Raw genomic sequence first — 27897 nt, 5'->3', positions numbered from 1 at the left:
CCCCCATATCAAGATGAACAAGAGGTTTGTTGGCCTTAACGTTTTGCTTGTGGTTTGGATGAAAGTTTATAGAGCAAGTTAGTTTTCCATTCAGTCCTGTGTTTTGAGTAATTCCTAGAATTCAGTCAGGACTGGGCCAGCCCAGGCTCCTATACACAAGAAGGTGATAGGATGGAGTCAAGACCTGGGAAGGGTAGGCTATAGTGTCAAGAAAAGGAGGGGGAATCAGGGAGAGGAGGTGTGTCCAGGAAGCTGGAGCATCCAAGGCAACATCTGTAGGTGGCCTGCAACACTGTTTTGTTTGGTCTGTGCCGTGTTTTCAATTATTTGAATTAGTTATTGCGGCAAGACATTTTATCTGTCTATCCAAAGTGAATCCTTGCTAACAAGCTGGATTATGCTGGGCAGCCATGTGCCAGGCTTAGGGGAACCACCTGATCTCCCAGACTCTGCTACAGCTGAGGTTAGTCATGCCAAGATTCTGGCTAAATGAGACATATACACTCAAGTTTTTTCTTTATAAAAAGGAAGGACAATGCCACCAAAATATACAGGCAGAACTTGTTGAAATGGTATATCCTGCGCTGTGTTTATTTTCACTAAAAGATTAAATCAAACTGGAAAGAAAAAAAAAAAAGAGCACACACACACACACAGGAGATGTATGTCCTTTGGGAGACTTTCTTGTTTAAGGACCCCTGCAGTGGTTAAATGTTGGCCTATTACCCATAAGCCACTCCAAGGATAAAGATATGGCGGTCTGTTCCTGTAAAGCTACAACCTTGGAACTGCTATGGGGCAGTTCTGCTTTGTCCTATGTGGGGGCTATGAGTGGGAGCCATGACCTAATGTATTGTGTCCTCTGCTTCTTCCTAGAATGGAAGGTGTGGGGCTCTGACTTCCAACCCCTGAGCACCAGGGAAAGACTCAGAGGGTTAGAGACCCCAGTCCAGGTGCTGTGGGGACCCTGATACATGGGCCCACAACTGCCCATCCCCAGACTTGTTTTGTGAGGAAAATTCCACCACTTAACCTATTGTTGGGTACATTTTTCAGTTGCTGAGAGATGTATCCTTTGTCATCAGAAGTCAGGAGGTTTCACCTGACCCCATATTGGGGGTATGGAGCCCAGAAGTACACTCTTTGGGGCCTTAATACTAGTGTAACACTAAATCCACAGTCCCCCAACCACAGTTGTTAACGGGACAAAGAGCCTGGGGTTTGGGGGAGATTTATTGAACTGGGAGTTGTGGGGTGGAGGGGGGGAGCTGGGAACAGGCTCATACTGGGGGGGGCTGCAGGTAGCTGAGCTGCAGGTGGGGCCAGCTGGGGGCTGGGAGCAGGCTCACACTGGGGGGGGCTGCAGGTAGCTGAGCTGCAGGTGGGGCCAGCTGGGGGCTGGGAGCAGGCTCACACTGGGGGGGGCTGCAGGTAGCTGAGCTGCAGGTGGGGCCAGCTGGGGGGTGGGGACTGGCCCAATAGCAGGACGGACAGCAGCAGTAGGAGCAGAAGGCCCAGCACCGGTGCCGGGAGCAGCGGGTGCCATGTGACCCTGGGAGTGGAAGAGAACATGCTGAGAACAGGGTCCAGGATCCCAAGCCAGCTGGTGGTTCCCCCCACTCCCCACTCCCAGTTGCCTCTGGGCACACCTGAGCTGCTGGGCCTGCAGGAAGGGCAGGCTGGGCTGGCCCCAGTGTCGCTCTGTGACTGGAACCAGCTCTTTGGTCCCCAGTACAGGCACCAGGGCTCGCTGGAGGTCGGCTTCCGCTTCCGGTGTGACAAGGCTGCTCCAGAGAAAGGAGTATACAGAAGTGGTCACTGGACTGCCCCTTGTCCTCAAGCGCCCCTCTCCCCTGTAGGCCATTACCTCACTGGTGGGCTTCCTGGGAGGGCTTCAGGGTGAGGGGCTCCCAGAGGGATGGGGAGCTCAGCCTGGGGACAAAGCACAGATTGGAGTCACTGGGTTCTGGGTTGGTCCTCAGTACAATTGAAATCAGTTGCTGTCAAGTCCACTCCCACTTATAGTGACCCCGTGTATTACAGAACAGAACTGCCTCATAGGGTTTTCTGGGCCGTTATCTTTACAGACACAGATCCACAGGCCTCAAACCCTGGGCTTTGAACTGGTTCATTCTGGTTTGCCCCGCTGCTGAGAATTTGCCTTTTTGCCTCAGATTGAATTCGAATCTACCTTATCACAAGATCCCCAGGTGAGATATAAGAATCACCTGTTGTTTGAGTCAGTTCTGACTCACAGTGACCCTGTATAGGATTTCCAAGAAGCGGCTCATGGGTTTGAACCACCAACCTTGTGTTAGCAGTCCACATAATAACCAGGGGATCTATAAACTTCACTTAGGGCTCTTGCTAAAATCTAGCATTGGATGTAGTCTGAGGCAAAAAGCAAATTTTCAGCAGGGGTTGAACTGGAATTAACCATTTATTTGCAAGCCCTTCACCCTGCCCCCACCTCTCCAGGGCTCCTGTGGGCCTAAAACTCAGTGAGAATGAAAACGGCCAGGGAGGGTGACAGGGAGACAGATGGCAGGAATAAGATGATCATCGGAGTGAGGCGTCTACAAGCCAAGGAGCCCCAGCAGCGGACAGCAGACATGGGCAAGGCAGAGGATGGGTTCTCTTTGGAGCCTCCAGAAAGCTCCAGAACCAAGTCTGACTCCTGGTCTCCAGCAGAGAGACCATGTTCCTGCAGCTCAGAGTTGCCCTGTCTGTGGTCCTTGGCTGTGCCCACCCACTCTCCATGCTCCCAGGACAATAGCACACCACACGGCAGTGTCCAGCAGCTGGCAGACACCCCCTGGCCTCCCCAGGTTGCCTTCTCCTTGCCTGAGAATTGGGGTTGCCATCCCACCTGTACTGCTGCTGGGGGGGGGGGCAGGCCAGCGTTAGTTCAGAGCTGTGAGAAGGCCCGATGCCCCCGTCCAGGCATGGCGCGTGGGTGCAGCTGAGTGTGTATTGATGCAATGAGGTTGCAGCTGTCTGCTAACTGAAGCCAGGCGGATGCTGCCGCGTGTGGTGGTGGTGGTGGTGGTGGGGGCTGTGGGGTTCCCCTGGGAACATCATGCTGCCCACTGGCCTCCAGGCCCCCCTTCTCTCTCATTAGCTGCCTCCAGCGCCTTGTTATCTCTTGGCCAAATGATTTTTCTCAGTTTGGAGGAGTAGAGGGGGCTAGGAAGGGACTGGGGCTCACTCAGCTTCCGGGGTAGGAGGAGATGGGGGGGCAACTAAAGAGCACAGGAGGGGGCCTAATGAGTGCCTACCAGTAGTGGAACCTCCACTTCCTGCTCCTTAGCCTCTTCCTCTCTTCTGGGCAGCCTGAGGAGACAACAGTCATCACAAACAGCTTCCCCTATTACTGCTCCCACTCCCTTCTGTGGGGCTCCTGCTGGCTCTGGGGTTCCTTGAGTCCAGCAGCCAAATTTCCAGCATAACTAACTCAGCAAATGTCTTATTCATGGAACTTTCCAGCAAATTCTCAAAAATCTGTAACCTCCCTCTCTGAAAGGCTTAGGGTTACGTTTCAGATTACTTTCTTAGCTGCAATTTTCCCAGCTGACTCCAACTGGAAAGTGGGACCCCAGCTCCATGACCCCGCAAACACCAGAGACTCAGACCCTCTGAGACCCCAGGACAGTGAAAAGCTCCAGCTCCTCTCCTTCCTGAGTCTTACCCGACTGGGTCCTCTTTGGGCACTAGACCCTAGGTCAGATTTCCCCCCCCGTAAGTATCCTGTGGAGTTCCCATCCCTGTCCCAGGACTCTACCCCATCACAGCCCCTGCTGTGCCCCTTCAGAGATTCAGGCTGCAAGGTGCCCATCCAGATGCCACTTGGGGACTCAGACTTCCACACCACCTGCCACGGCCCTCTGGTCATCAGCTTCAGACCCAATACCCTTGGGGATACAACTGTTGCCTTGAGGAGTCTAGGCTGTTGGGGGCAAGGCCTCTCCTCAGCTTCCCCAATCAGAGACAGGGTCTGATCCCCTGAATCTTCAACTCTGGACCCAGGAGTCTAATCTCCCATTCCTGCCCCTTCTCAAGGTTCCAAGCCCTCAGCCAGTCACCTTCAGGACCCCTCACTCCCTGCTCCCCAACCTGTGGAGCATATTGTACCCCGTCTCCCAGAAATGTGGAAGTCCACCAGTTCGGCACCAGGGCCAGCCTGCTATCAGCCCCTTCTCCTCACCAGTTTCCTGGTGACACCGGGGCAGGTCACAGCTCTGAACTCCCAGCTCGCCCAATCCTGCTCTGCCCAGACAAGTCCAATTAGAGGCTGAGGCAGGCAGCCTCATTAGCTGTTGCAGCTGGGAGCCCAAGGAGGTGGGTGGGTGGGGTGTAAGGAGAAGGAGGGTGGGCTTAGCTGTCTAGAGCTTCCCATGTCGTCAGCCGCCTGACCTGACAGTCACAGGCACAGGACTGGGATTTGCCTCACCACCAACAGCTCAGTCACACCACTGGGATCAAGATCCTGGCAGTCAGATTCCAGAGCCTTCTACCCTCCCCCAAATGATCCAGTGCCCCACTGGCCACCTTCATCCCAGGGCTCCCTAAAGGATGACAATGTGAAGGAGCTGCCCCTGCCTGGCAAGGAGTCTCTTACACACTCACACTCCTGCAAGACTCCAGCTGGGGGGTCATTCCCTAGGAACCATCCCAGGTAGGGTCAGGTATTTGGTACTTCCCCTCCTAGAATGAAGTGTCTAGGACCAGAGGGCAGAAACCAGGTCTCATCCATCTCCTAGTCTCTCCCCAGGGAACAGCTTCACAAAGACAGGAAGGAATGGATGCCTGAGGCATCCCAACCCGAGGTGGGGGATGGCACTTCAGAGATCCCCAAGCTCCTTACCACACGGAGTGCTGGCTCTGCTCTTGGGGGTACGGGTACATGAGCCCTTCTTGGAAGCTTCTCTGTGAACAGAACAGGGCAGGGACAATTGAGTGATTCCCTTCTTCTCACTCAAACTCTCTTTCTGGCCTCCAGCCATGGCCCCTGCCCCTGCCCTATTGATGTCTGTGTTTCTCCCCCAGGTCCCAGACCCCTGTATACACTTTTCTGGAACACTAAGCTTGGCTTGCGTGGGCTGCTTCTTGCACTCAACCTTGGTTGAACTAACAACTGAAATCAGAAAGCAGTGGTGGCTGTTAGTTGCTAAGTCAGCTTTGACTCACAGAGACCCCACGGGTGCAGATGAGAACTTCGTCACAGGGTTTTCAAGGCTGGGATCTTTCGGAAGCAGATACGCAGGCCCGTCTTCTGACGTGCCTCAGGATGGGTTTGAACTTTACGCTAGTGGTTGAGTGTGTCACCTGTTTGCACCTCCCAGAGAGTCCTCATGAAGTACTACTTGTGACAATAATGGCTGGAAATGGCCTCAGTTGTGATCAAGAGTTCACAGTGAACTTGAACTTGCTTTCTACTCAAAGCATAAATAGGTGCTGCTATCTTGATGGTGTTAGGGTGAACAGTTTTTTTTGTTGTTGTTGTTAGGTGCTGTCGAGTCAGTTACAACCCATTAGCAACCCTCCATAAAATAGAAAGAAAAACCACCTGGGCTTTCCCCATCCTCATACGCTTGAGCCCATTGCTGCAGCCACTGTACCAACCCATCCTGTTGGGGGTCTTCCTCTTTTTTGCTGTCCCTCCACTTTATGAAGCGTGATGTCCTTCTCCGGGAATTGGTTCCTCCTGACAAATGTGTCTGAAGCATGAGAGGTGAAGTCTGGCCATCCTGGTTTCTAAGAAGTTTCAGGTGGTACTTCCTCCAACACAGATTTGTTTGTTTTTTCTGGCACTCCATGGTCCTTTTAATATTCTCCTCCAACACCATAATTCAAATGCATTAATTCTTCTATGGTCTTTCTTATTCACTGCCCAACTTTCACATGCAATATGGGGCTATTGCAAATATCACCGCGTGGGTCAGGAGCACCTTAGTTCTCAAACTGGCATCTTTGCTCTTAAACACTTTAAAGAGGTCTTAGGCAGCAGATTTGCCTAATGCACTACATTGTTTGATTTCTTGAATGGCTGGCTGAGGACCTTTCTGTTGTTGGATGCCCATTTCGACTGACAGCCACTCCATGTAACATCCATGTAGCAGAGCAGAACTGCCGCATAGGGATTTCTAAGCTGTAATCTTTATGTGACTAGATCGCCAGGACTTTCTCTTGAGCTTCTGGGTGGGTTTGAACCCCAACCTTTCAGTTACCAGTGGAATGGACTGCTTAACTCTTGTGCCTCCTTTATGCTCTCCCTACTGCAGCACAGTTTAAAATGACAGCACGCTTTCTAAAAACTCAAACTTAAACCCAAGTGCACGCGGCAGTCTGTGAGTTTGCTCTGTTCTCTTTCATCTGTGGTACCGGTGGGCCAGTTCCTGGGGGCAGGGTGGTGGCTCAATGTCCCATATACAGTAGACCCTCTGTCAGTATCTGCCCAACAAATGAGCCAAGGTGTGACCCTTCACAGGCCTCCCCCACTCCTGTGCTCACTCCCCCATGCTCACCTGTCCCCCAGGTGGGGCTTCAGGTAGAAACACGGCTTCTTCGGTCTCACCTACAACTTCCTCGCCCTGCCACACCCCACACAGTGGGCTCCAGAGTTCCTCCAAAGCTACCACATCTTGTTTCTGGGAGAAGACAGATTTCTGAGCCCAGCTAGGACCAGATTAGGGCAGAGAGGAGGTCACAACAGGGCTGAGGCTTGTGACAGGGCCAGGAAAGGAGGTGGTGGCATGGGGTTGGGGTGGGGCTGGGTGAAGAGTGGGGGAGGGAGGAACAGGGAGGGTTCAAGGCCATCCCAGGGCTGCTAACAGGGAGGGATGGGTCAGAGGTGGGCCAGGAATGGGCTTGGGGTCAGGAGCTGAGGTAGAGAGAGAGTTTGAGAAGAGCTGAGATTGGGGTAGGAGCCTGTTTGACAGTGAGAGGAGTCAGGGATGAGGGTCAAAGGAAGGAGACACAGCGAGTACTGCCTTGGTGGCCTCTGGGTTGCTCCGAGGGTACCAGGCCCACCTGTTGAATGGCTTGGATCTCTGAGCCCAGTGACAGAGGCAGCAGCTTGTTCCAGCCAACTCTTCTTGCCTGTGCCCCTTCAGACAGCCTGGTCATACAGTCAGGAGGAGGGAAAATGACCACTGAGTCTGCCACCTGTTTTCTACCAGCCTGCCCCAGGGGACGGTATCCCTGCCCTCGGCCCCTCTCTGCCGGGGACTCCACTCACTCATCAGGCCCCTCATGGCTCTGACTCAGCTGTTCCTCCAGATGTGAAATCTCCAGCCTCAGCTCCTGGGGGTGGGGGCAGAGACATTTGGCCCTCCATTCTTCCCCTTCCCTCCCCCCTCCCTTCCTCCCTCCCAACATCTCTCCCAGTCCCTAGATGAGTATTGCCAGGGACAAGGGAAAGAAAGCAGTGACAGGGATTTAGGCAGCCACAGAGAGACAGAGAGCAATGGAAACCATTGCTAAGGTAGAGGGTCAGCAAGATGCCATTGCAAGATGGCAGCCGGGAAGACAGCAATACAGACACAGGGGAAGATGAGAGATGTGGAAATGAAGGGTGCGTAAGAGACTCAGATCAGAGACAAACAGAGAGACAGGCAGCCTAGGCCCAAAGAGGGGCATCCACAAAGATGAAAACAAGGCAGCCAGGCAAGGGGAGATGCTCGTCATCATTAGTCAGTGTTGTTGTTGTTAAGTGCCATCAGGCCAGTTCTGACTTACAGTGACCCTTCATAGCTGCTGTTACGCTTGAGGCTATAAATCTTGGTGGGAGCAGAAAGCCTCATCTTTCTCCCGAGGAGCAGCTGGTGGGTTTGAACTGCTGACCATGTTGTTAGCAGTCCAGTGCTTATCAAACAGCACCACACCAGGATTCCCTCATTAGTCACTGTTAAGTACCATTGAGTCAGTTCTGATCCATGACGACTCTGTATAGGGTTTCCGAGGAGCAGCTGGTGGGTTTGAACTGCTGACCTTTCAGTTAGCAGCCCAGTGCACATTTCATTAGTCGTTAAGGACATGTAAACCAAAACCATAAATACCTTCTCATCCCCACTAGGATGGCTACTATCAAAAACACAAACACACACACACAAAACAGTGGACAATAACAAGTATTGGCAAGGACATGGAGAAATTAGAGCCTTCATCCACTGCTGATGGAAATGCAAACTGGAGCACATGTAGTAGAAAACAGTTGGATGTTTCCTCCAAGAGTCCCACACAGAAGTACTATAAACCCGACCCAAAGCTGCTGAGTTAATTCCAGCTCATAGTTACGCAGAGTAGAACCGCCCCATAGGCTTTCCAAGACTATAATCTTTACAGAAGCAGACTGTCACATCTTTCTCCCATAAAGCCACTGGTGGGTTCAAACCTCCAACCTTCCAGTTAGCAATGAACCACTTCGCCACCAAGGCTCCTGAGAACTACCACACTGTTGTCAGATGTCACTGAGTTGGTACTGTTCTGACTCATAGTGACTCTATGCACAACAGGACACAAACACTGCTGAGTCCTGCGCCATCCTTACAGCATTTCCTGTATTTGAGCCCATTCTTGTAGATACTGTGTCAGTCCATCTCATTGAGGGTCTTCCTCTTTCTTGCTGACCCTCTACCTTAGCAAACATGGTGTCCTTTTCCAGGGATTAATCCCTTCTGATAACATGTTTGAAGTATGTGAAACAAAGTTTGTATATACTTCTTCCAAAACAGACTTGTTTGTTCTTCTGGCAATCTGTGGTACTTTCAATATTCTTTGCCAACACCACAATTCAAATGCATCAACAAGCTCCTTTATTTGTCTGTCGTTGTGGATTGACAATGGGGTGCTAACTGAAAGGTGGGTGCCTCAAACCCACCAGCAGCTCCATGGGAGAAGATGACACTTGTCTACTCCTGTAAGGATTTATAGTCTCAAAAAATCCTATATAGGATTGCTGTGAGTTGAAATGGACTTGATAGCAGTGCGGGTGACTGCTTGTCTAGGGCTCTGTTTCATTTATGTCTCCTCAGGCCTTGTTTTATTGTACTTCACTTTATTGCTCCTTACAGATATTGTATTTTTCCACAAATTGAAGGTTTGTGGCAACCCTGCCTTGAGCAAGTCTATCACTGCAATTTTTCCCATAGTATGTGCTCACTGTGTGTCTAGGTCCCATGTTGGTCATTCTCACACGGCTTCAAGCTTGCTCGTCATGCTACTGCACACGTCATAGACCACAGTGTCATGTCACTATCACTTTTCTGTGTACTGAGAAAGCAAGAAAGCCGTGGGACTTGTGTGATGGCGCTATCTGCCCAACTGCCACACTCTCTCTGAGGTTGGCCTGCACAGTCACAGGGCCTTAGGTCAGGCCCAGAGAGATGCAGAGAGCAGGAGAGACTCAGTTCTGCAGCAGAGATGAAAGGATCGTGAAGTGGAGACTCTAAAGATGACAACGGAGAGACAGATAGAGGCAAAGGGAGGGAGAGGCAGCAAGTTCCAGAGATGACAGAAGAGAAGGGGGAAGGCCAGGCTAGGCCAAGGTGAATGTGGCTGGTAGGGGAGGACTGCTAGTTACCTCGGTGGTTACTTTATACTCCTCCAGGGACTTGGCCAGGCTCTCTGCGTGGCAGGTGCGCTGGGAAAGCCCAAAGCTGACTGAGATTGGGCCCGGAACCCAGAGACTCAGGGGAGGGCGGGGAGGGAGGATGCTGTGAGCGTGGGGGAGGATGAGTGTCTAAGGGAGAGCACTGGTCAGAGGGGGTTTTAGGCCTGAGGCTGAACAGGGTCCTGCTGGCCGCCCCCACCTAGGGTTACAGATCTCCAGGTAGGACTTCCCTTCTGGCAGGTACGCAGGCCTCCTCCTCCTCTCCTCACCTCAGAGAGGATGGCATCTCGCTGGCAGATGAGGCACTCACACTCATAGATTTGTCGCTGCCAAGGAAGAGGAGTGTCCGTTGGTCCAGGGGCCCTGTCCTGCCCTCCCTCTTCTCCTTCTGGGCAGTCCCACATCTCTCCACCAGGGGCAGACAGCTGGGAGTTCTGCTGAGCTGCCAGGCTGCCTGCTTCTTGGGAGATCCCTGCTTTCACCATGTGGCAGAGCAGGAAGTGGTCAAAATGACCTGGGGAAGGGTGGGTGGCACCTTCAAGGCTTCCTTCTCCATGGCCAGCTCCTCACTCCGCTTCTTCACACCGTCGCGCTCCGCCAGTAACTTCCCATTCTGGAAGAAGAAGGGCCTTCAGGTTTGTTTCAACAATCAGGTTGCTCCTGCTCATGGATACCACTGCTTAGGGGAGCGTGGAGGCTCTGTACCACAAGCACTGGACTGTGAACCACAAGGTCGGTGGTTTGAGCCCACCAGCCACTCTGAGGGAGAAAGATGAGGCTTCCTACTTCTGCAAAGATTTACAGCCTTGGAAACCCTGTGTAGGGTCCTTATGAGTCAGAACGGACTCAACAGCACTTAAAACCAATTGCTCATGCCTCAAGGAGCCCTGGGGGTGCAACTGTGAAATAAAAGGTTGGCAGTTCGAACCCACCCGGAGTTCTATAAAACAAAGATCTGTCAACTTTCATAAAGGTGACACCTTGTCACATGAGGTCATTGTAAGTTGAAAATGATTTAACAGTATACAGTAACAAGCATTTACTATATTAGCCCATTGAATCCTCCTCGTCACCCAATGATTGCAGACTATCATCTCTGTGTGCTGGGACCCCTCAGTGGAAGTAATAAAGGGACATGTCTCATGGGGTCCACCACTCATCTGTCAGTATATTGTACTGTGGTGTTTATGTGGTGCTGTGATTCTGGAAGCTATGCCACTGGTAGTTTAGCAGAGTCACCCATGGACAGGTGTCAGATAAGCTCCCAGGCTAGGAGAGACTAAAAAGGAGAGACAGACTACTTCCAAATATTTAGTCACTGAAAACCTTATGAACAGCAGTGGGACACTGTCAGACAGCACCAGAATATTGAATACTGAAACATGATGAAGAGCACCAGAATACTGTCAGATTTAGTGCCGGAAAATGAACCCCTCACGTTGAAAGGCACTCAAAATACAACTAGGGAAGAGCTACCTCCTCAAAGTAGAGTTGACGGTGATGAGGTGATGATGTAAATAGAGTAAAGTTTTTGGGACCTTCATTCACTGATGGGCACAACTCACAAATGAAGAGATACAGCTGTAAACATCCACTAATAATCAGAACATTGAATGTACGAAGTATGAATTTAGGAAAATTGTTCATTGTCAAAAATGAAATATCACATATAAACATCGATCGATATCTTAGGTATTAGTGAGCTGAAATGGACTGGTATTGACCATTTTGAATATGATAATCACGTGGTTTACCGTGTTAGGAATAACAAATTGAAGAGGAATGGCATTACATTCATCATCAAAAAGAACAGTTCAAGATCTATCTTGAAGTACAATGCTATCTGTGATAGGATAATATCCAAAGTCTAAGAAGGAAGACAAGTTAATACAATCATTACTCAAATTTACAAACAAACCACTGAAGCAAGTGATGATGAAATTGAAGAAATCTACCAACTTCTTCAGTCTGAAATTGATCAAACATGCAATCAAAATGTATTGATAATTACTAGCGATTGGAATACAAAGATTGGAAACAGAAGGATTAGTAATTGGAAATATGCCTTGGTGATAGAAATAATGTTGGCAATCACATGATAGAATTTTGCGAGACCAATGACTTCTTCATTGCAAATAACCTTTTTTAAACAACAAAAAAGATGACTATACACATGGACCTCGCCAGATGGAATACACAGAAAAATAGACTATATTTGGGGGAAAAGATGGTGGAAAAGTTCCATATTATCTGCCAAAACAAGGCCAGGGGCAGACTGTGGAAAAGATCATCAATTGCTCATATGCTAGTTCAGGTTCAAGAAAATAAAAACAAGTCTATGAGACAAAATATGACCTTGAACATATCTCACCTGAATTTAGAGACCATCTGAACAACAAACAGATTTGATGAATTAAACACTAAAGACCGAAGACCACAAGAGTTGTGGGATGACATCAAGAACATCATACAGGAAGAAAGCAAAAGATCGTTTAGAAGAGAAGAAGGTAGAAAAAGATCAAAATGGATGTCAGAAGAGACTCTGAAACTTGTTCTCCAGTATACAGATGCTAAAGCAAATGGAAGAAATGAGGAGGTAAAAAGAGCTGACTAGAAAATTTCCAAGGGCAGCTTGAGAAAACAAAGTCAAACTATTATAATGAAATGTGCAAAGACCTGCAGTTAGAAAACCAAACGGGAAGAAGATGTTCAGCATTCCTCATGCTGAAAGAAGTGAATTAAAAATTCAAGTCCTGACTTGAAATATTGAAGGATATAATGCTGTTGGTTAATGCACTGAACTGCAATGTTCACTTAAACTGGAGGGCTGGTGGTTCAAGTTCACCAGCTGCTCCTCAGAAACCCTATACAAGGTCATTATGAGTTGGACCTCGACTCTATGGCACTCAACAACAATAACAAAATGGGTAAAATGTTAAATGAAGCAGAAAACATCAAAAGAAGATGGAAGAAAAACAGAGACACTACCAAAAAGAAATGGTTAATGTTCACCCATTTCAAGAGGTAGTATATTGATACTGAAGGAAGAAGTCCAAGGTGCACTGAAGGCATTGACAAAGAAGCCTCCAGGAATTGATGGGATACAAACGGAAATCTTTCAACAAACTGACGTGGCACTGGAGGCACTCACTCATCTATGCCGAGAAATCTGGAAGACAGCTAGCTGGCCAACTGATTGGAAGAGATCCATATTTGTTCCCATTCCAATGAGAGATGACCCAATGGAATGTGGAAATCGTCAGACAACATCAATATCACATGCAAGTAAAATTTTGCCAAAGATAATTTTTAAATGGTTGCAACAATATACTGACAAAAAACTACCAGAGGTTTAAGCCAGATTCAGACGAAGGTGTGGAAAGAGGGATACCTCTGCTATCTTCAGATGGATCTTAGCTGAAAGGAGAAGAGTATTGGAAAGATATTTACCTGTGCTTTATTGATTATGCAAAGGTTTTCAATTGTGTGGATCATGACAAGTAAGATGGGAGTAAGATGTGATAGTCTTCTTCCATAAAGGTGACAGCTTAAGAAACCCTATGTGGCCATTCTACTCTGTCCTATAGGGAGGCTGCTATGCATGGGACGCAACTGGACATCCATGGGTTTGGTTTGGGTTTAACAGTTGGTGACCACTTTGCAGGCAGGAACTCATCGTTCATCTCGTTTTAAAAATCAGGGAAGCTCAGGTACAGAAAGGTTAAGCAACTTGCTCCAGGTCACACAGGCAGGAATTCAAAAGTAAGTTAACAAGGACTTATGTCACAATGTGTCATTCAGGAGGAATCTGATGTCTGGTGGTTGAAACTACTGTTTTTATTCCGAAGCTCAATTTTCACGGAGGAAACTGAGGAGTAGAGAGGCTAAGACACTTGGACAAAGTCAAATTACATGATGAGTAAGCAGACTGAAACCCAAATCTGATTCCAAAGCCAGTACTTCTAACTTCCATTCTTTCCTCCTGAACCAGATGCATCTCTGGGTGGGAATGGGGACAGAGACGAAGAGAATCAGCTTCATCTGTCACCTCAATGAGCTCCTAGATTCCTGGTGGAGAGCAAGGTGGAGTAGACTGTTAAACAGAAAGGTGAGGCAGACTCTGCTGGGGTCAGCTGGCCTAGGTCCCATGGTGTGACGGGGAAGAACATCATCAGGAAAGGCTGCCCAGTGGGCAACACTGGGGCTGAAACCTCAAAGTGAAGCACAGGTGGGCCGGGGTGGGGTGGGATGGGCTCTTGTAAGCAAGAGGCCCAAATCCCAGTGTGGTATTTCTGGGTGCTGTGGCACTGTGGTTCGGTTCGTGGTGAGGATGTCCCCGGGGAGTGTGCTTGAGGTAGCCTAGGGCAGGCCCTTTCACCATATCCTTCTGTCTGTGGCCCTGTGAACACCAAGGCCAGCAGCTCCCTTCTACCAGTCTGGGCTTAGCTCCAAGTCTTCCATCAGCCACTCTCCTTCTGTCTCTGTCTCAGTCTCAGCGGGCCCAGGGTTGCCAGGTGAAGGGCAGAGTAAGGACGGGCCAGGAATGCTGTGTCAACATCTGTCCACCTGGTTGGGATTTGCAGCCAGGATCCGGGCCACACAGCAGGAAACCAGGTGACTCAGCTGCTCTAGCTGGCGGATCTTCTTCTGCAGTAACCTGAACCTCGCTCCATAGGATCTCTGGAGGAAAGCTGCCTCGAACCTGAACCTGGTCTCTCCAGTGTCTCTTCCCTCCTGCATATGCTATTGTAACTTGAGAACCGTATCTATAGCAGCTCTGTAGGCAGCTGCAGTGAGAGGGGCAGGCGGAGGATTGGAGGGAGCCAAGAATAGCTCCAGTTTATCGAGCGCCTTGGATGTGCCAGGTGATGGCGAGACAGAGGTCATTCATCTCTCTTCGTCTTTTTCTGCCAACAGAAAACTGTATTGTCCAGGGTCCAGTCTCTACCTCTTGGGGCAGCTGGGTCCCAGTTGCAGCCCCAGTCCTAGGGGATGAATGGAGACTGTCAATCTCAGTGGAGACGGGCGACTCTGCTGGATGGCTAGTTCTAGTTTGTCAGACTTTCTGGGCCTTCCTTGAGGCAAGGCTGAGGTGTAAGTTCTGGCAAGTGAGATGTAAGGGGGGGCTGCTGGGGAAGTTTCTGGAAAGTTTTCTTCTGGCAAAAAGGGAGACCCTCAAGGGGAGCATTTCCTGGGGTCCTCTCTTTTCCATGTCATCCTGTTTTGAGAAGAACACCATGAAGCAGCCATCTGTGATCATGAAGTCAAAGGCTAACCAACATGTTCAAAGCAACCCAGAGATGACCACACAATTACCTCCAAAAGTCTCTTGCGGGGCAAGCAAGCATCCTCAATGCTGAAATCACTGTTTCCTTGGTGATCTGTTCCCAACTGATCCAAGGCCACTTTACCCAGGACAGGACATGGTTTGGGTGTGGCCATTTGATGCCAGTCTAGATAAGGGCTGTGAGCTGAAGCAGGCTTTATTGTTGTTGTAAGTGCCATCAGGTCAGTTGCAATTCATAGCGACCCTATATAGGGTTTCTGAGGAGCAGCTGGTGAGCTTGAACTGTTGACCTTGTGGTTCAAACTGAACTTGCAGTCCAGCACATTAACCTGCAGCGCCACACCAGGACTTTAGGGGAAATTTTTTCTCATTCTTAAGAAATATTCTGTAATTGAATGAATGAATGTGGCTAGATTCTGGGCCACAACCTCACCAACTGTAAATCTAGCATTCCTTTTTTTCACTGAATAAACTGATCTTTATTGAGCAAAAAAAGAAATATTCTAGTGGGGGCTTGGGGGGCCCAGTGGTAGCATTCTCTCTTGCCTTTCATGGAGGAATTCCAGGTTTCATTACCAGTCAACAAGCTTCATGTGCAGCCACCAGCCATCTATCAGTAGAGGCATGCTTGTTGCTATGACAATGAACAGCTTTCAAGGAAGCTTCCAGACAAAGAGTAGGAAGCAAGGCCTGGCCATCTACTTCCAAAAATCAGCCAATGAAAACCCTATGGGACACAAGGGTTTGATCCACAATCAATCATGGGGGCAGCATAGGTCCTGGCAATGTCTTGTTCCACTGTGCATAAGGTGGTCATAAGTAGAGGGCCCACAAGACAGCAGCCAACAATGATGACGAAGAGATGTTATGGAAGCAACAGTCACATGCCATCTGGTTGTGAGATTCCCATAACCCCAAGGGGGTAAAATTTCATGTTAGATGCAGAGGAAAATGTGGCAGTGTTTGGATTTTAAATTGGAAAGTCATAGCATGTAGAGATGCTAAAGCAAATGGAAGAAATGAGAAGGTAAAAGAGTTGAACAGAAAATTTCAAAGGGCAACTTGAGAAGATGAAGTCAAATATTATAATGCAATGTTCAAAGACCTGGAGTTAGAAAACCAAAATGGAAAAACACGCTCAGCGTTTCTCAAGCTGAAAGAACTGAGGAAAAATTCAAGCCTTGACTTACAACACTGAAGGATTCTATTGGCAAAATATTGAATGATGTAGAAAGCATCAAAAGAAGATGCAAGGAATATGTAGAATCACTGTATCAAAAAGCAATGGTCAATGTTCAACCATTTCAAGAGGTAGCCTATGATCAAGAGCCAATGGTACTAAAGGAAGAAGTACAGGTGCACTGGAAGCATTGGCAAAGAATAAGGCTCTGAGAATTGATGGAATACAAATTGAAGTCTTTCAACGAACTGATGCACTACTGGAGTTATTTATTTATCCATGCCAAAAAATTTGGGAGACAGTTATATGGCCAACTGATTGGAAGAGACCCATATTTGTTCCCATTCCAAAGAAAAGTGACCTAATGGAATGTGTAAATCATCAAACAATATCATTAATATTGCATGTCAGTAAAATTTTGCTAAAGATAATTGAAAATGGCTGCAACAGTACATTGACAGGGAACTGCCAGAGGTTCAAGCCAAGTTCAGATGAGGACGTGGAACAAGGGGCATTATTGTTGATGTCTGATGGATCCTGGCTGAAAACAGAGAATACCAAAAGGATGTTGACCTGTGCTGTATTGACTAAGCAAAGGTATTCGACTGTGTGGACCATGACAAGTTATGGACAACATTGCAGAGAATGAGTATTTTGGAACACTTAACTGTGCTCATGAGGAACCTGTACATAGACTAAGAGGCAATTGTTTGGGCAGAACAAGGGAACACTGAATGGTTTAAAATCAAGAATGGTGTGTGCCAGGACTATATTCTTCCATCATACTTATTTAATCTGTATGCTGAGCAAATAATCTAAGAAACTGGATTATATGAAGAAGAATGTGATATCAGGACTGGAGGAAGACTCATTAACAACCTGTGATATACAGATGAGGTGAGACAACCTTGCTTTCTGAAAGCAAAGAGGACATAAAATACTTACTGATGAAGATCAAAGGCTACAGCCTTCAATATGGGTTGCATCTCAATGTAAAATAAAACCCAAAATTTTTAACACCAGACCAATAAATAACATCATGATAAATGCAGAAAAGATTGAAGTTGTTATAGATTTCATTTTGCTTGGATCTACCAACAACACTCATGGAATCAGCAGTCAAAAAAATCAAACAATGTATTGCATTAGGCAAATCTGCTGCACAAGACCTCTTTAAATAAAATGTTCAAGAGCAATGGTATCACTTTGAAGACTAAGGTGCACCTGACCCAAGCCATGGTATTTTCAACAGCCTCATATGCATATGACAGTTGGACTGTGAATAAGGAAGACTGTAGAAGAATGGATGCATTTTGAGTTATGGTGTTGGAGGAGAATATTAAAAGTACCATGTATCGCCAAAAGAACAAACAGATCTGTGTTGTAGTACGTACAGTCAGAATGCTCCTTAGAAGCCAGGATGGCAAGACTTTTTCTCTTATATTTCAGACATATTATCAGGAGGGATCTGTCTCTGGAGAAGTATATCATGCTTGGTAGAGTGAAGAGTCGGCAACAAAGAAGACCCTCAACAAGATAGACTGGGCACAGTGGTTGCAGCAATGGGCTCAAAGACAATAATAATTGTGAGGCTGGCACACAGAACTGGGCAGGATTTCATTCTGTTGTGCACATGGTTACTATGAGTTGGGACCCGACTTGATGGCACCTCACAACAACAGTGCTGATGTGGGATAGAGCAATGTGGGGGGAAATACATGAACCAGTGGAACCAGTATCACTCCCTACCACAGTGGAGCTGGGGAGGGTGCCAGAGAGTCAGTGAGGAGAGAAATAGCCAGGTTAGCTCTGATATAGGGTGCCCACTGAACCCCTAGGAAGTTTGAGACTCTGGTAAACACTGTGCTCTTTTCCCAGCTCAATCTCAGCAAGGTGTGAGAATCACAGAGGGGAGATGAGCAGCTGAGACCAAGAAAGATCAGTGAGGATCTGTCCTCAAAGAATTACAGGAAAGTAGAGAAACTCCCCTCAGTGATCAGAAGGCAAGGCAGGGCTCTCAGCCTGCAGTGATGAGGGGCGAGGAGCAGATGGTATGAGGGACATCAATCTGGTGAGCAGCAGACAGAACTGACATTGAGGGACAACCTGGAGCATGAAGGTGCTGCCTGGGTCCTCTGCACTTTAGATGCTACATTGGTGGTAAGGGGAGGTGATATTCAATTTCAACCTCAAAGGACTAAGTTGGCCCAGAACCAACCAAGATGATGTTTCTGTCTCTGATGGAATGGGTGCTTAAATTAGAGTTGAGGTTAAACAGGCCTGTTCATTCAAAAGGCAAGGTGTCCTGAACTTTCGCTTAAACCCCAACAACCCCACTGACCAGATACCATTCTCCCCAGTATATAACTGAGGCTGAGAGAGATGCCATTGGCTTACAGATTGCCTGTCAGGTAAGTGGTAGAGATGGGAACCAAAGTCTGGGCAGTCTGACTACAAAGCCTGTGCTCTTACCACCATAAAATAATAATACATCAACAACACTGACGGCTCCACAGGGGAAAGACTCAGAGATCTGCTTCCATAACGATAGTCTTGGGAACCTATGGGGCAGTCCTACTCTTCCTCTCAGGAGTCTATGATTCTGAATCCACTGGACAGCAGTGGGTTTGTCTGGGGTTCTGGTCCTATGGATCCTGCTTTGTGACCAAGACTTCTTGTTGCTAAGTGCCTCAAGATGAGAAGTACATAAACTCAGGCAACCCCATCAGGGAGACTCTGTCATCATGCCCATGTTTTGTGGGTGAGGACATGGGGGCACAGTGTGAGGGGGGTACTGGCTTAAGTTTGTGCAGGTGGCCTCACTGGGAACCCCAGTAGTCCAGCCACATCCCTCCCCAACTCTTAACATTCCTGATGATTCTCACATTCTGCAATGTGACTTTCAGAAGGTGTTGTACACTACGTCCTCCACCTGGGCTGCTGGGGGCCAGGGAGATGGGGGTAGGAGGGCAGGGCCTCAGCTCACCTCCTCCTGCAGAGTCTCCATCTTGGCCACCAGGTGCTGCTGCTCCTTCTCCTGTCCAACCCCAGTGAAGACAAAGGCTTTGTTTCCAGCCTCTCTGCTCTGCCCCCACCCCCTCACTGGGTCTTCTCCCACCAGGGAGCAGGGCTGGGGGATGGGTTGGCAGAGCCCTGATAGTGCCCGCAGTCCCTTTTGTGAGGAGAAGCAGGGCAGGCAGATTCAGGGAAGTCTGGGGCAAGCAGGACTAGGGTCAGAAAGGAAGGCAGGGTTCCCCTATCCCTCTGGTGTCCGACACCAGGACAGAGGAGCAACCCACCATCTGCCGGGCCTGGGCCAGGAGGCCTCGATTCTGTTCCTCCAGGCTCTTGGCCAGGGTCTTCAGGTCCTCCAGCTCTTCCTCCACAGCCTTGGCAAACTGCAGAGCCTGCTGGGCACTGAGGGGGCAGATGGGACACAGGGGAGAGTGGAAGGCAGAGATGCAGAGAGAAAGATGCACACAGAAAGATAGGAGCAAGAGAGAAGTCCAGTAATAGGGACAGAGTCCGAGAAAGAGAGGGGGACAGAGACCCAGAGAAAGAAGGGGGCAGAGACTCAGAGAGAGGGGGCAGAGACACAGAGAGAAGGGGATAGAAACCCAAAGAGACAGGAGGACAGAGGCCCAGAGAGAAAGGGGGACAGAGACTCAGAGAAGGGGGAGGGAACCAGAGAAAGAGCAGGGACCGAGATGGGGGGGGGGGCGCCCCCGCAGGGATCCTGAGACTCAGTCAGAGGGACTTTCAGTGGGTGTGATGACAGACAGATGTAGGGAAAGGAAAAGGACAGTGGCAAGGAGTATCACACTGAAACACAGAGGCTGAGAGACAAGAGCCACAAAGGAAGAAAGGCAAAGGGAAACCAGGGGCAGATACAGTGACAAAGACACAGAACACTGGGGTTGCAGAGTCTCCCACCTGCGGAGCTGCCTGCGCAGGGCCACCATCTCCTCGCCCAGGTGTGTGTTGCCCTCCTCGGCTGTCTCTAGGCTCCGCTGGAGCTTGGTGTTTTCCTCAGTTAGCCGCCGGTTGCTGAGCTCCAGGTCCTCCAGGGTGCTCAGCAGGTCGGCTGTGGCAGGCCTGGGGGTGAGATCTAGGTTCACTGCAGCCGGCCTGCCATCCCAGGCCATGTAACGTGTGCAGGGTGTATGTGGACAAAGAGAAGGCTGATGGCCAAGCCCCATCCCACATACACTTTCCCCAGTGACCCCCAAGGCTAGCAGGGAGCACAAGGATGAGGAAGGGACGGGAGGGGGTTCTGTGGATAAGTACAGCTCAGGTCTGGGGTCTTCTTCGTCTCCAAAGCTCTCCAGGTTGGCTGACTCTTCAGCTGCTGAGCATCCTGGAAGGAGGAAGACAGGTGGGGTATGGAGCTCCCTGTGAGGTATGGTTAAATGTTGGGTTGCCCAGGCTCTGGGTTTAGCCTTCCTCTGGTCTCCACCCTTACATCCACTCCATGGACTCATCTACTTCCAGGCTCTTGTACCTGGAGCCTAGCTGGGACTTCCTGGGTGATCCGTCTGTCTTAGCCTCTCCTGCCAGCTCTTCTCTTAGGTATGGTCGCATTATCCAGCCAGTCACTGGGCTGTCCTGGCCCCTTTGCTCCTCCCTTCCTCAGCTCCCAGGCTGTCCCCCTGCCCCTCCTCTTTTGTCTCCCCTGGATCATCACCCCAGCCTTCTTCCCGGATTCTATGTCTTCAGCCTTCTCCTCTGGCCTGTCTGCACCCCACAAGACCTTAGAGAGGTCTTTTGCCAACTAGAACTGACCCACCCACCCTGCTCACAGCCCACCCCCACTTCCCACTCCTAGCCTAACTGGAGCAGGTTCAAGACAAAGTCAGGAAAGCTGGGGGTTTTCTCTCCTTTTTTGTAAAACCTCAAAACCATCCCATTGCCATCAAGTCCATTCCTACTCAGTGACCTGTATAAGATTTCCAAGACTGTAAATCCTTATGGGAGCAGACGGCCTCATCTTTTTTCCATGCAGTGGCTGGTGGATTTGAACTTCCAACTTTGGAGTCAGCAGTCCAACTCCTAACCCACATCGCCACCATGATTCCTTACTTTTTTGTAAGGCAGGAGAAATACAACAGAAACTCTGTAAAACAGTGCCTCCTATGAATGAAGGAACCCTAGTGCCTCAATGGGTTAAGCCCCTCAGAGGAAGAAAGATGAGGCCAGCTGCCCCTGTAAAAACCTGCAGTCTCAGAGACCTTATGTGGTGGTTCTATGCTGCCCTATGGATCGGCATCTACTTGATGGCATTGGGTTTGGGTTTTTGGTTTTCCTGTGAATGGGGTCCTGGGGGACCTGGTGAGCAAACACACAGATACAACCTTGGGACAGTAACTAACCAGCTACTCAGATTTTTGGGATCAAGGATCAGAACCTTGGACTGTGGCCTGGGGGGCTGCCCTGGGGAGGCGCCTCTATACTCAGATTATGAAGGATGAGGCAGATGGAAAGGCGAGACAGAATGGGAGGGGCCAGGAACATTCCCAGAACAGCTGCCAGGCCCAGGGATCACTAAAGAGTAAAGGGGAGCCCAGCTTTAGTGATGTCAGGGGTTGGTGGGCCTCTTGGGTTGACCACAACAGCAGTAGGGTGGTGGAGGTAGAAGAGGAGTAAGAGGAAGAAGAGCTAGAAAGCTTCTAAGGAGAACCCCCAAAACTGTCAGCAAAGGACTAAGGGGAGAGGGTAGCCATGGAAGGTCCTAGAAAGCCAGACTCCACTTGAGGCTGCTGCACTTCCAGGCTCCACTACGCTGCCACCGTGGGTGGGGTGGCCCACTGTCTGACTCTGGGCCCTGCCTGCTTCATTCTATAGATAGTAATCTCACCAGATGGCAGCTGCTGGGGGGTCAGAGCCCCCTCGAAGGCGGTCTCCTCTTCCAGCTCTAATCCCCTGTATCAAAGGGCTGAGGCTCAGAGCCCCTGCGGACACGACAGGGGGCTGGCCTGTCAGGGGCAGCGGGTAGGCATGAAGGAAGGAAGGTAGGGCCGGATGGTACCTCCCCCCGCCCCCCGGACCAGACGGGTGGTGGGGGGGGGAACAAGAGGGGCAAGGACTGGGTGTAGAGGAGGTCTCTTTATTCCCCTTTTATTCCTGGCTCCAGGCCCTCAGAGCCCTCCCCTCCCCTCAGGCCTCCCACTAGCCCCACCTCTACATTTATCTGGTTTCCTGAGCTCCATTCCAACCACTATAGGTCCCAGGGCCCACAGGGTGCTGACTACAGTGAGCATGTTAAGGGGCAGACCTGAGGAAGGACTTCTTGGAAGAAGGTACCTGTCTGGGGACCCACCTGTCCAGTTGACAGGCAGCAATCCAGTCCCGCATGACAGCCAGGAAGGTGTCTAGGTCTACAGTGGCCTGAGGGCCCTCCCTGTTGGGATCCAGGCTGCGGGCCAATGTTTGGAGGCATGCATCCTTGGGTCCTCGTCCTGTTACAGTCTCCAGGTAGGCCACCACATGGGTCACAGCCACAGTGCCTGTAGGCAGGGTGTGGTGAGGGGGATCTGGGGCAGCTGGGGGTGAGGGTTGGCTGTGGCCTGGGGGGCAGAACCCTTGTCTGAGGCCAGACTGCCAGTCAGAGAGAACTGAGGACAAACCCTTCCCTTGCCCCTCCGTCAAAATTCTCCTCAGGAATGTCTCTAGTCCTGTTCCATCAGACACCACGAATGCTGGCTGCGAACCCTCCCAGTCCCAGACTTCTGTCTCCCAATTCTCTCCTTTCCCCAGTGTTCTCAAAGTGTCCCTCATCCCTTGTCCACTTTATCCCTGAAGCATTCCACAATCAGGTACTTTGTCCAAATAGGACCCCATCCAATGGGCCTCAGCCCAGGCCTCTCTACATCCCTAGTCTGCCCACTCCCCATGCCCTTTCTCCTCCCACCTGTCCTTTGGGGGTCACAGGCTTCAAACGTGGAGTTGAGGACTTGCTCCTCTAAGCTGAGACGTGTCCTTAGACTGCCATCTTCGGGTTGGTCCCAGAGGTACACTGAGGACAAGAAGGCCCAGCAACAAATGAGGAAGAGGAAAAGGGGAGGGGAGGGAGCCTGGGTCTCCTGACTGAGTCCCTCAGCAACTCATTTGGAGAAGCCTGGAGTGGGGGCTGATGGGGAACAGCAGGAAGCTTGGAGAGGGGACATTTGTTAGGTCTATAGGAGCCCCATTTTCACCTTCCTCCACAAACCCAACCCACAACCCAATCCACCGCTGCAGAGTGGATTCTGATTTATAGTGAGCCTATAGGACAGAGTTGAACTGCCCCACAGGGTTTCTAAGGCTGTCATCTTTATGGAAGGAGCCATGGTGGTGCAGTAGTTAAAGTACTAAGGCTGCTAACCAAGGTTCCATGCCTCCAACTAATTCTTGGGAGAAGTATATGGCAGTCTGCTTTCGTACAGGTGACAGCTTTGGATACTTCAAGGGGCAGTTTCCTTTAGTATACAGGTCGGAATCAATTTGGGGTTGGTTTTGGTTGAATCTCTACAGAAGTAGTCTGCCACATCTTCTGCTGAGTGGATAGTGGATTGAACGGCTGACCTCTGGGTTAGCAGCCTGATACTTAATCACTAAGCTTGGAGGGAACCCCGATCCTTTATCACTCTGTCAGTCCACCAATCAGGAGCCCAGAGAAGGCTCCACACTTAGGTTTTCCTCCTCACTGCCTAGCCCTGGATTCTGAGAGAGGATTCTGGGAAGAGACCAGGGTGAAGCCCTCCCCTTCCCGCCCCCACTGCCCCAGCCAGGAACAATCCGATAATGCCAGGCAGTCCACATCGATCCTGCTGGCCACATCTCCGGTCTCCTAGCCTGCCGGGGCGGGGCTGCTTACTCTCCTCCAGAGGTGAGGCTGGCGTCATTGGCCCAGGCCAGGGGCCCCATCACATGGGGGTGGGGTGACCCAGACAGAGTGGGCATTGTGGGTGGGCAGGCCAACCTGGGCTTTGAGCCCTGCTGCAATGGGACTCAGAGCCACCCTTGTTTCCCCACAAGTAAAGTGGGGTTGGGGAGCCCTGGTGGAACGACAGTTAAGCAAGTGTTCCACTGCTAACTGAAAGGTCAATGGTTTGAATCCACCAGTTACTCTGAGAGGAAAGACCTGGCAATCTGCTCCTGCAAAGAATCCAGCTGAGAAATGGGCTGGCTGAGTTAAAAATCAAGCCATGGCCGCTAGCTAATACAGCACAGTGGGGGTGGGATGACCCCCCCACCTCCCGCACTCACTCACTAGAGCTATGTATGGGAATGGGAAGACCACTGTATCCTGGGGTCTCTTCTGGTCACTGCTGTGTCCACAGTGTCTGCACAAAGTAGACACTCAATAGATTTACACCTATCCTGACCTCAGCTGGGTGCAGTGAGTGGCACCCCGGGGACAGGATGTGGGGTGGGTTAGGCTACTCTGGCCTCTGGGAGCTGTTTCCAGCTCTGGAGAGTTCTCATGGTGTTACCTCACTCCCGGGGAACCCCATGTGGTGGTGTGTTCCCCTGGGGTTCCAAGACTGAATCTTTATGGGAGAAGGCTACCTCATCCTCACTTTTTTCTTGAAGAGTAGCCGGTGAGCTCAAGCTGCCGACCTTTCAGTTAGCAGCCCAACACTTAACACAAGGCGCCACCAGGACTCCTTCTCCTGGGGAAGGAATGAGGTGTAATACAGTAAACTGCCGGTACTTAGCAGGTGTCAGGACTGTTCTGGGCATGTCTCTTCCCCCCAACCCCTACCCCGTGGGTGGTTGGTATTAGCCCCACTTCACCCAGAAGAGTGAGGCACAGAGAAGTCAGGGACTTACACAAGGCCACCTGTTGGACATATGCACTCCTTTGTGACCCCGATACTTCAAGGGTTCTCTGTAGTGAGCTGAACGGGGCACCCTTGGATTTGAACCCATACACCTAGGCTTGTCCCTTGGGACAGGATTGGGGACCCACAATTAGAAGAGACCTCAGGGCCTATGCCAGGGGCTTTCCCAGAAGTCTCCTCTCCTCTCACTCCTCTGCCAGGGGTGTGGACCATCAGAACTCTGTATCTCTCCTCACTCAGCACCTCTCTATCTCAGTCTGCCCCTTCTCCATAGCTCCTTCTCTCCTTCAGTTCCAGCCTGTCCTCCCTGTGTCCTGCTTCTTTGGGTCTTTTGCCCCCATTTTCTTTCCTGGGTCCTCATCCTCTATCTCTTCTCTTCCCCTATCTCAGCGCCTCTGCTCCCAGAGCCTTCTCGGTCCTTTCTCCTGCAGTCTCTTAGCTTCAGGGTGTGTTCTTCCCTTCTCCCTAAGCTCCAGTCAGCCACTTCTGTGGTAGCCGCACGCCCTCTGCTGGTACATGTGAAGTTTAGGTGCAAGTCGCATGCAGGGCTGCCCTCGTTTCTACGCCCCCAATCTCTGTTCCCCTCTGTCTCTGCCTTCGGCTTTCCCACCTGGAAACTAAGTCTGGAGTCTTGAGGAAAGCTGACAGCTGGGAGCCTCTTAGCAAGGAGCCTTGCTTCCCCTTTCAGACGGAATCTCCCGAAGTGTGTGTGTGGGGGGGGGGGCAGGAGGGGCTGCTTTCATATCAGATTGAGAGCTGCTTGAGGGTGCTTACAACAGTCTCAAGGGTTCTACCACTCCTGCCACTCCTGGGCCTATCCTTTGGTCAGACTTCCTCCTTCTCCTCTGGCCTCCGTTTCCCCTTTGGAAAAAGGGAACAGGAACATTTTGTTCTGAGGAACAGTATGGTTTTGAAATCACTACCATCTGTGGAATCCTGGTGTAGCGCTGTGGGTTAATAATACGCATTGGACTGCAAGGTTGGCTTGAACCACAAGGGCCGAGGTTCAAGCTCACCAGCTGCTCCTCGGAAACCCTATACAGGGTCACTATGGGTTGGAACTGACTCGATGGCACTTAACAACACCATCTGTGGAGAGGGCTAGCCTTATCCCAGCTTCATGTCCCAACATCCTTTAAGATGGCCCCATCTTTATTCCCCAGGCAGCAGTGGGGTCACCCAATGCCTTTCTCCCAAAGCAGCTTTTACACCCACTTGGTCTTCATCTTCCATCACTCGAAATCATGATTGTGTTCTTACTATATGCCAAACATTAGAATCGTGTTGACTACTGTGATTGCTAACAGTCCAGTCAATTTTGACTCATGGTGACCCTGTAAAAGCATCAGCTGGTGGGTTTGAACCACTGATCTTATGATGAACAGTCCAGTGCTTATCCTACAATACTATACCAGGGGTCTGCTGACCACTATGATGAAGGTACATTGAAATCCTGTTAGTGTAAAATACACATATCAGCTCTTGAAGAGTTAGTATGAATACAAGAGGTGGCACATTGGGTTAAGTGTTAAGCCTGTTAACCTCAAGGTTGGCAGTTCAAATCTACTAGCAGCTCAGCAGAAGAAAGATGCAGCTGTGTGTATGTTCCTGTCAAGATGTAAGACCACATCTTACATCCTATGGGGCAGTACTGCTCTGTCCTATAGACTGGACAGCAGTGGGCTACTGGGAGTATTCTCATCAGCACATTTTTACATTGTACTGATTGTACAGGCTGAAAGGGTACTATTTTGGATATATTGGATTAAATAAAATCTATTATTGTCATTCATTTCACCTGTGTCTTTTTACCTTTTTTTAAAAAAATATGTGATGACTAAGAAATTGGAAACTACAGATGTGGTGCAGGTGTAGCCTTGATTGGACAGTGCTGCTCTAGGGGTTGGGGTCCCGAGGGAATAACACAGCTTACATTTTAGTGAAGTGGAAAGAGATGAAACTGACACAGTGCTGAGAAGTAAAGCAAAGTGGGAAAGGGGAGAGTCACAGGGCAGCTGTCATCTGTGTGGTAAGGGGTGGCGTTTGGACTTGAGAGCTGAGGAGAGTGAGGGATAAGCCTGTGGGGGTCTGGGAAAGAGAGTTCCAGGCAGAACAGTGCACGCAAAGGCTTTTGCTCTCACCCATTTGGCCTTCGCACAGGAAATGAGTACTGGTGTACAGTTAGGAGTACTGGTGTGGCACTAGAGGATCAGCTCTGGACTGCTAACCAACAGGTTGATGGTTAAAACCCACCAGCCGCTCCTTGGAAACCCTACAGGTATAAGTCAGAACTGACTCGATGGTACTTAACAGACAGTTGGGCACATCAAACCAAACCAAACCCATTGCCACTGAGTCGATTCCAACCCTACTGATCCTGCAGGACCGAGTAGAACTGTCCCATAGGGTTTCCTAGGCAGATCTCCCAAAGAAGCCGCTGGGAAGATCTGAATCAGTGACCTTAACCACTGTACCATTAGGGCTCTTTAGGTGGACACACAGTAAGCATTTAATCAACGTTTGCTCTCTCCCACCCAACCCTGACCCTAGATGGAGATTCAGTCACTTCAAGTCACTTCTCCCGTCACCAGGCCCCATCTGGCACCCGTTCACCCACTGCTCACTCTTCAGACCCTGAAGCCCAGCCACCTACTTGCTGCAGCAGGGCCACTCGACTGGCCCTCAGGCAGGTCCATGGGCCAACCCCTTGACTCCGTAGCTGCAGGTGAAGCTAGCAGCCTCCCTCCATCACTGGGAGGGGCTGGGAGGGAACCGGCTGCCTCCAGAGCTCCTGGAAAGACAATGGGGGAATGGCCACCTCAGACCAGCCACCTGTGGGTGGGGGCCTGCCCCGCCTGCGCTCCAGGACTCAGAACCTGTTTGTCTAACCCCGCCTAGACCAGGGCAGTGCCCGCTCCAACCTGTTTTATGGACTGGAGGTGTAGGCTGGAAAAATGGGGGCCTCAGGTGCAGGCAGCAGAAATCAAAGGAGGACCAG

The 27897-nt window shown here is 50.2% G+C and overlaps 1 protein-coding gene across 1 annotated transcript; it reads right to left on the bottom strand.

Moving 5' to 3' along the window:
- Positions 1 to 1410: 1410 nt before the first annotated feature.
- CCDC155 (coiled-coil domain containing 155) lies at positions 1411 to 27595 on the bottom strand. Its single transcript, XM_006868405.1, has 19 exons — positions 27553 to 27595; positions 22985 to 23089; positions 22394 to 22580; positions 21932 to 21996; positions 20365 to 20434; positions 20011 to 20172; positions 19377 to 19494; positions 19064 to 19114; positions 10146 to 10223; positions 9880 to 9936; positions 9581 to 9640; positions 7238 to 7302; positions 7030 to 7117; positions 6525 to 6647; positions 4865 to 4926; positions 3279 to 3333; positions 1868 to 1932; positions 1650 to 1772; positions 1411 to 1552 (listed from the first exon to the last, which is right to left on the bottom strand). Exons 1-19 carry the CDS (start codon positions 27593 to 27595, stop codon positions 1411 to 1413), a joined length of 1719 nt encoding a protein of 572 aa, XP_006868467.1.
- Positions 27596 to 27897: the final 302 nt, after the last annotated feature.

Source organism: Chrysochloris asiatica, unplaced genomic scaffold (genome assembly GCF_000296735.1).
Source record: "Chrysochloris asiatica unplaced genomic scaffold, ChrAsi1.0 scaffold00116, whole genome shotgun sequence".
NCBI classification, from domain to species: domain Eukaryota; kingdom Metazoa; phylum Chordata; class Mammalia; order Afrosoricida; family Chrysochloridae; genus Chrysochloris; species Chrysochloris asiatica.
This window is presented reverse-complemented; position numbering and strand designations above follow the sequence as displayed.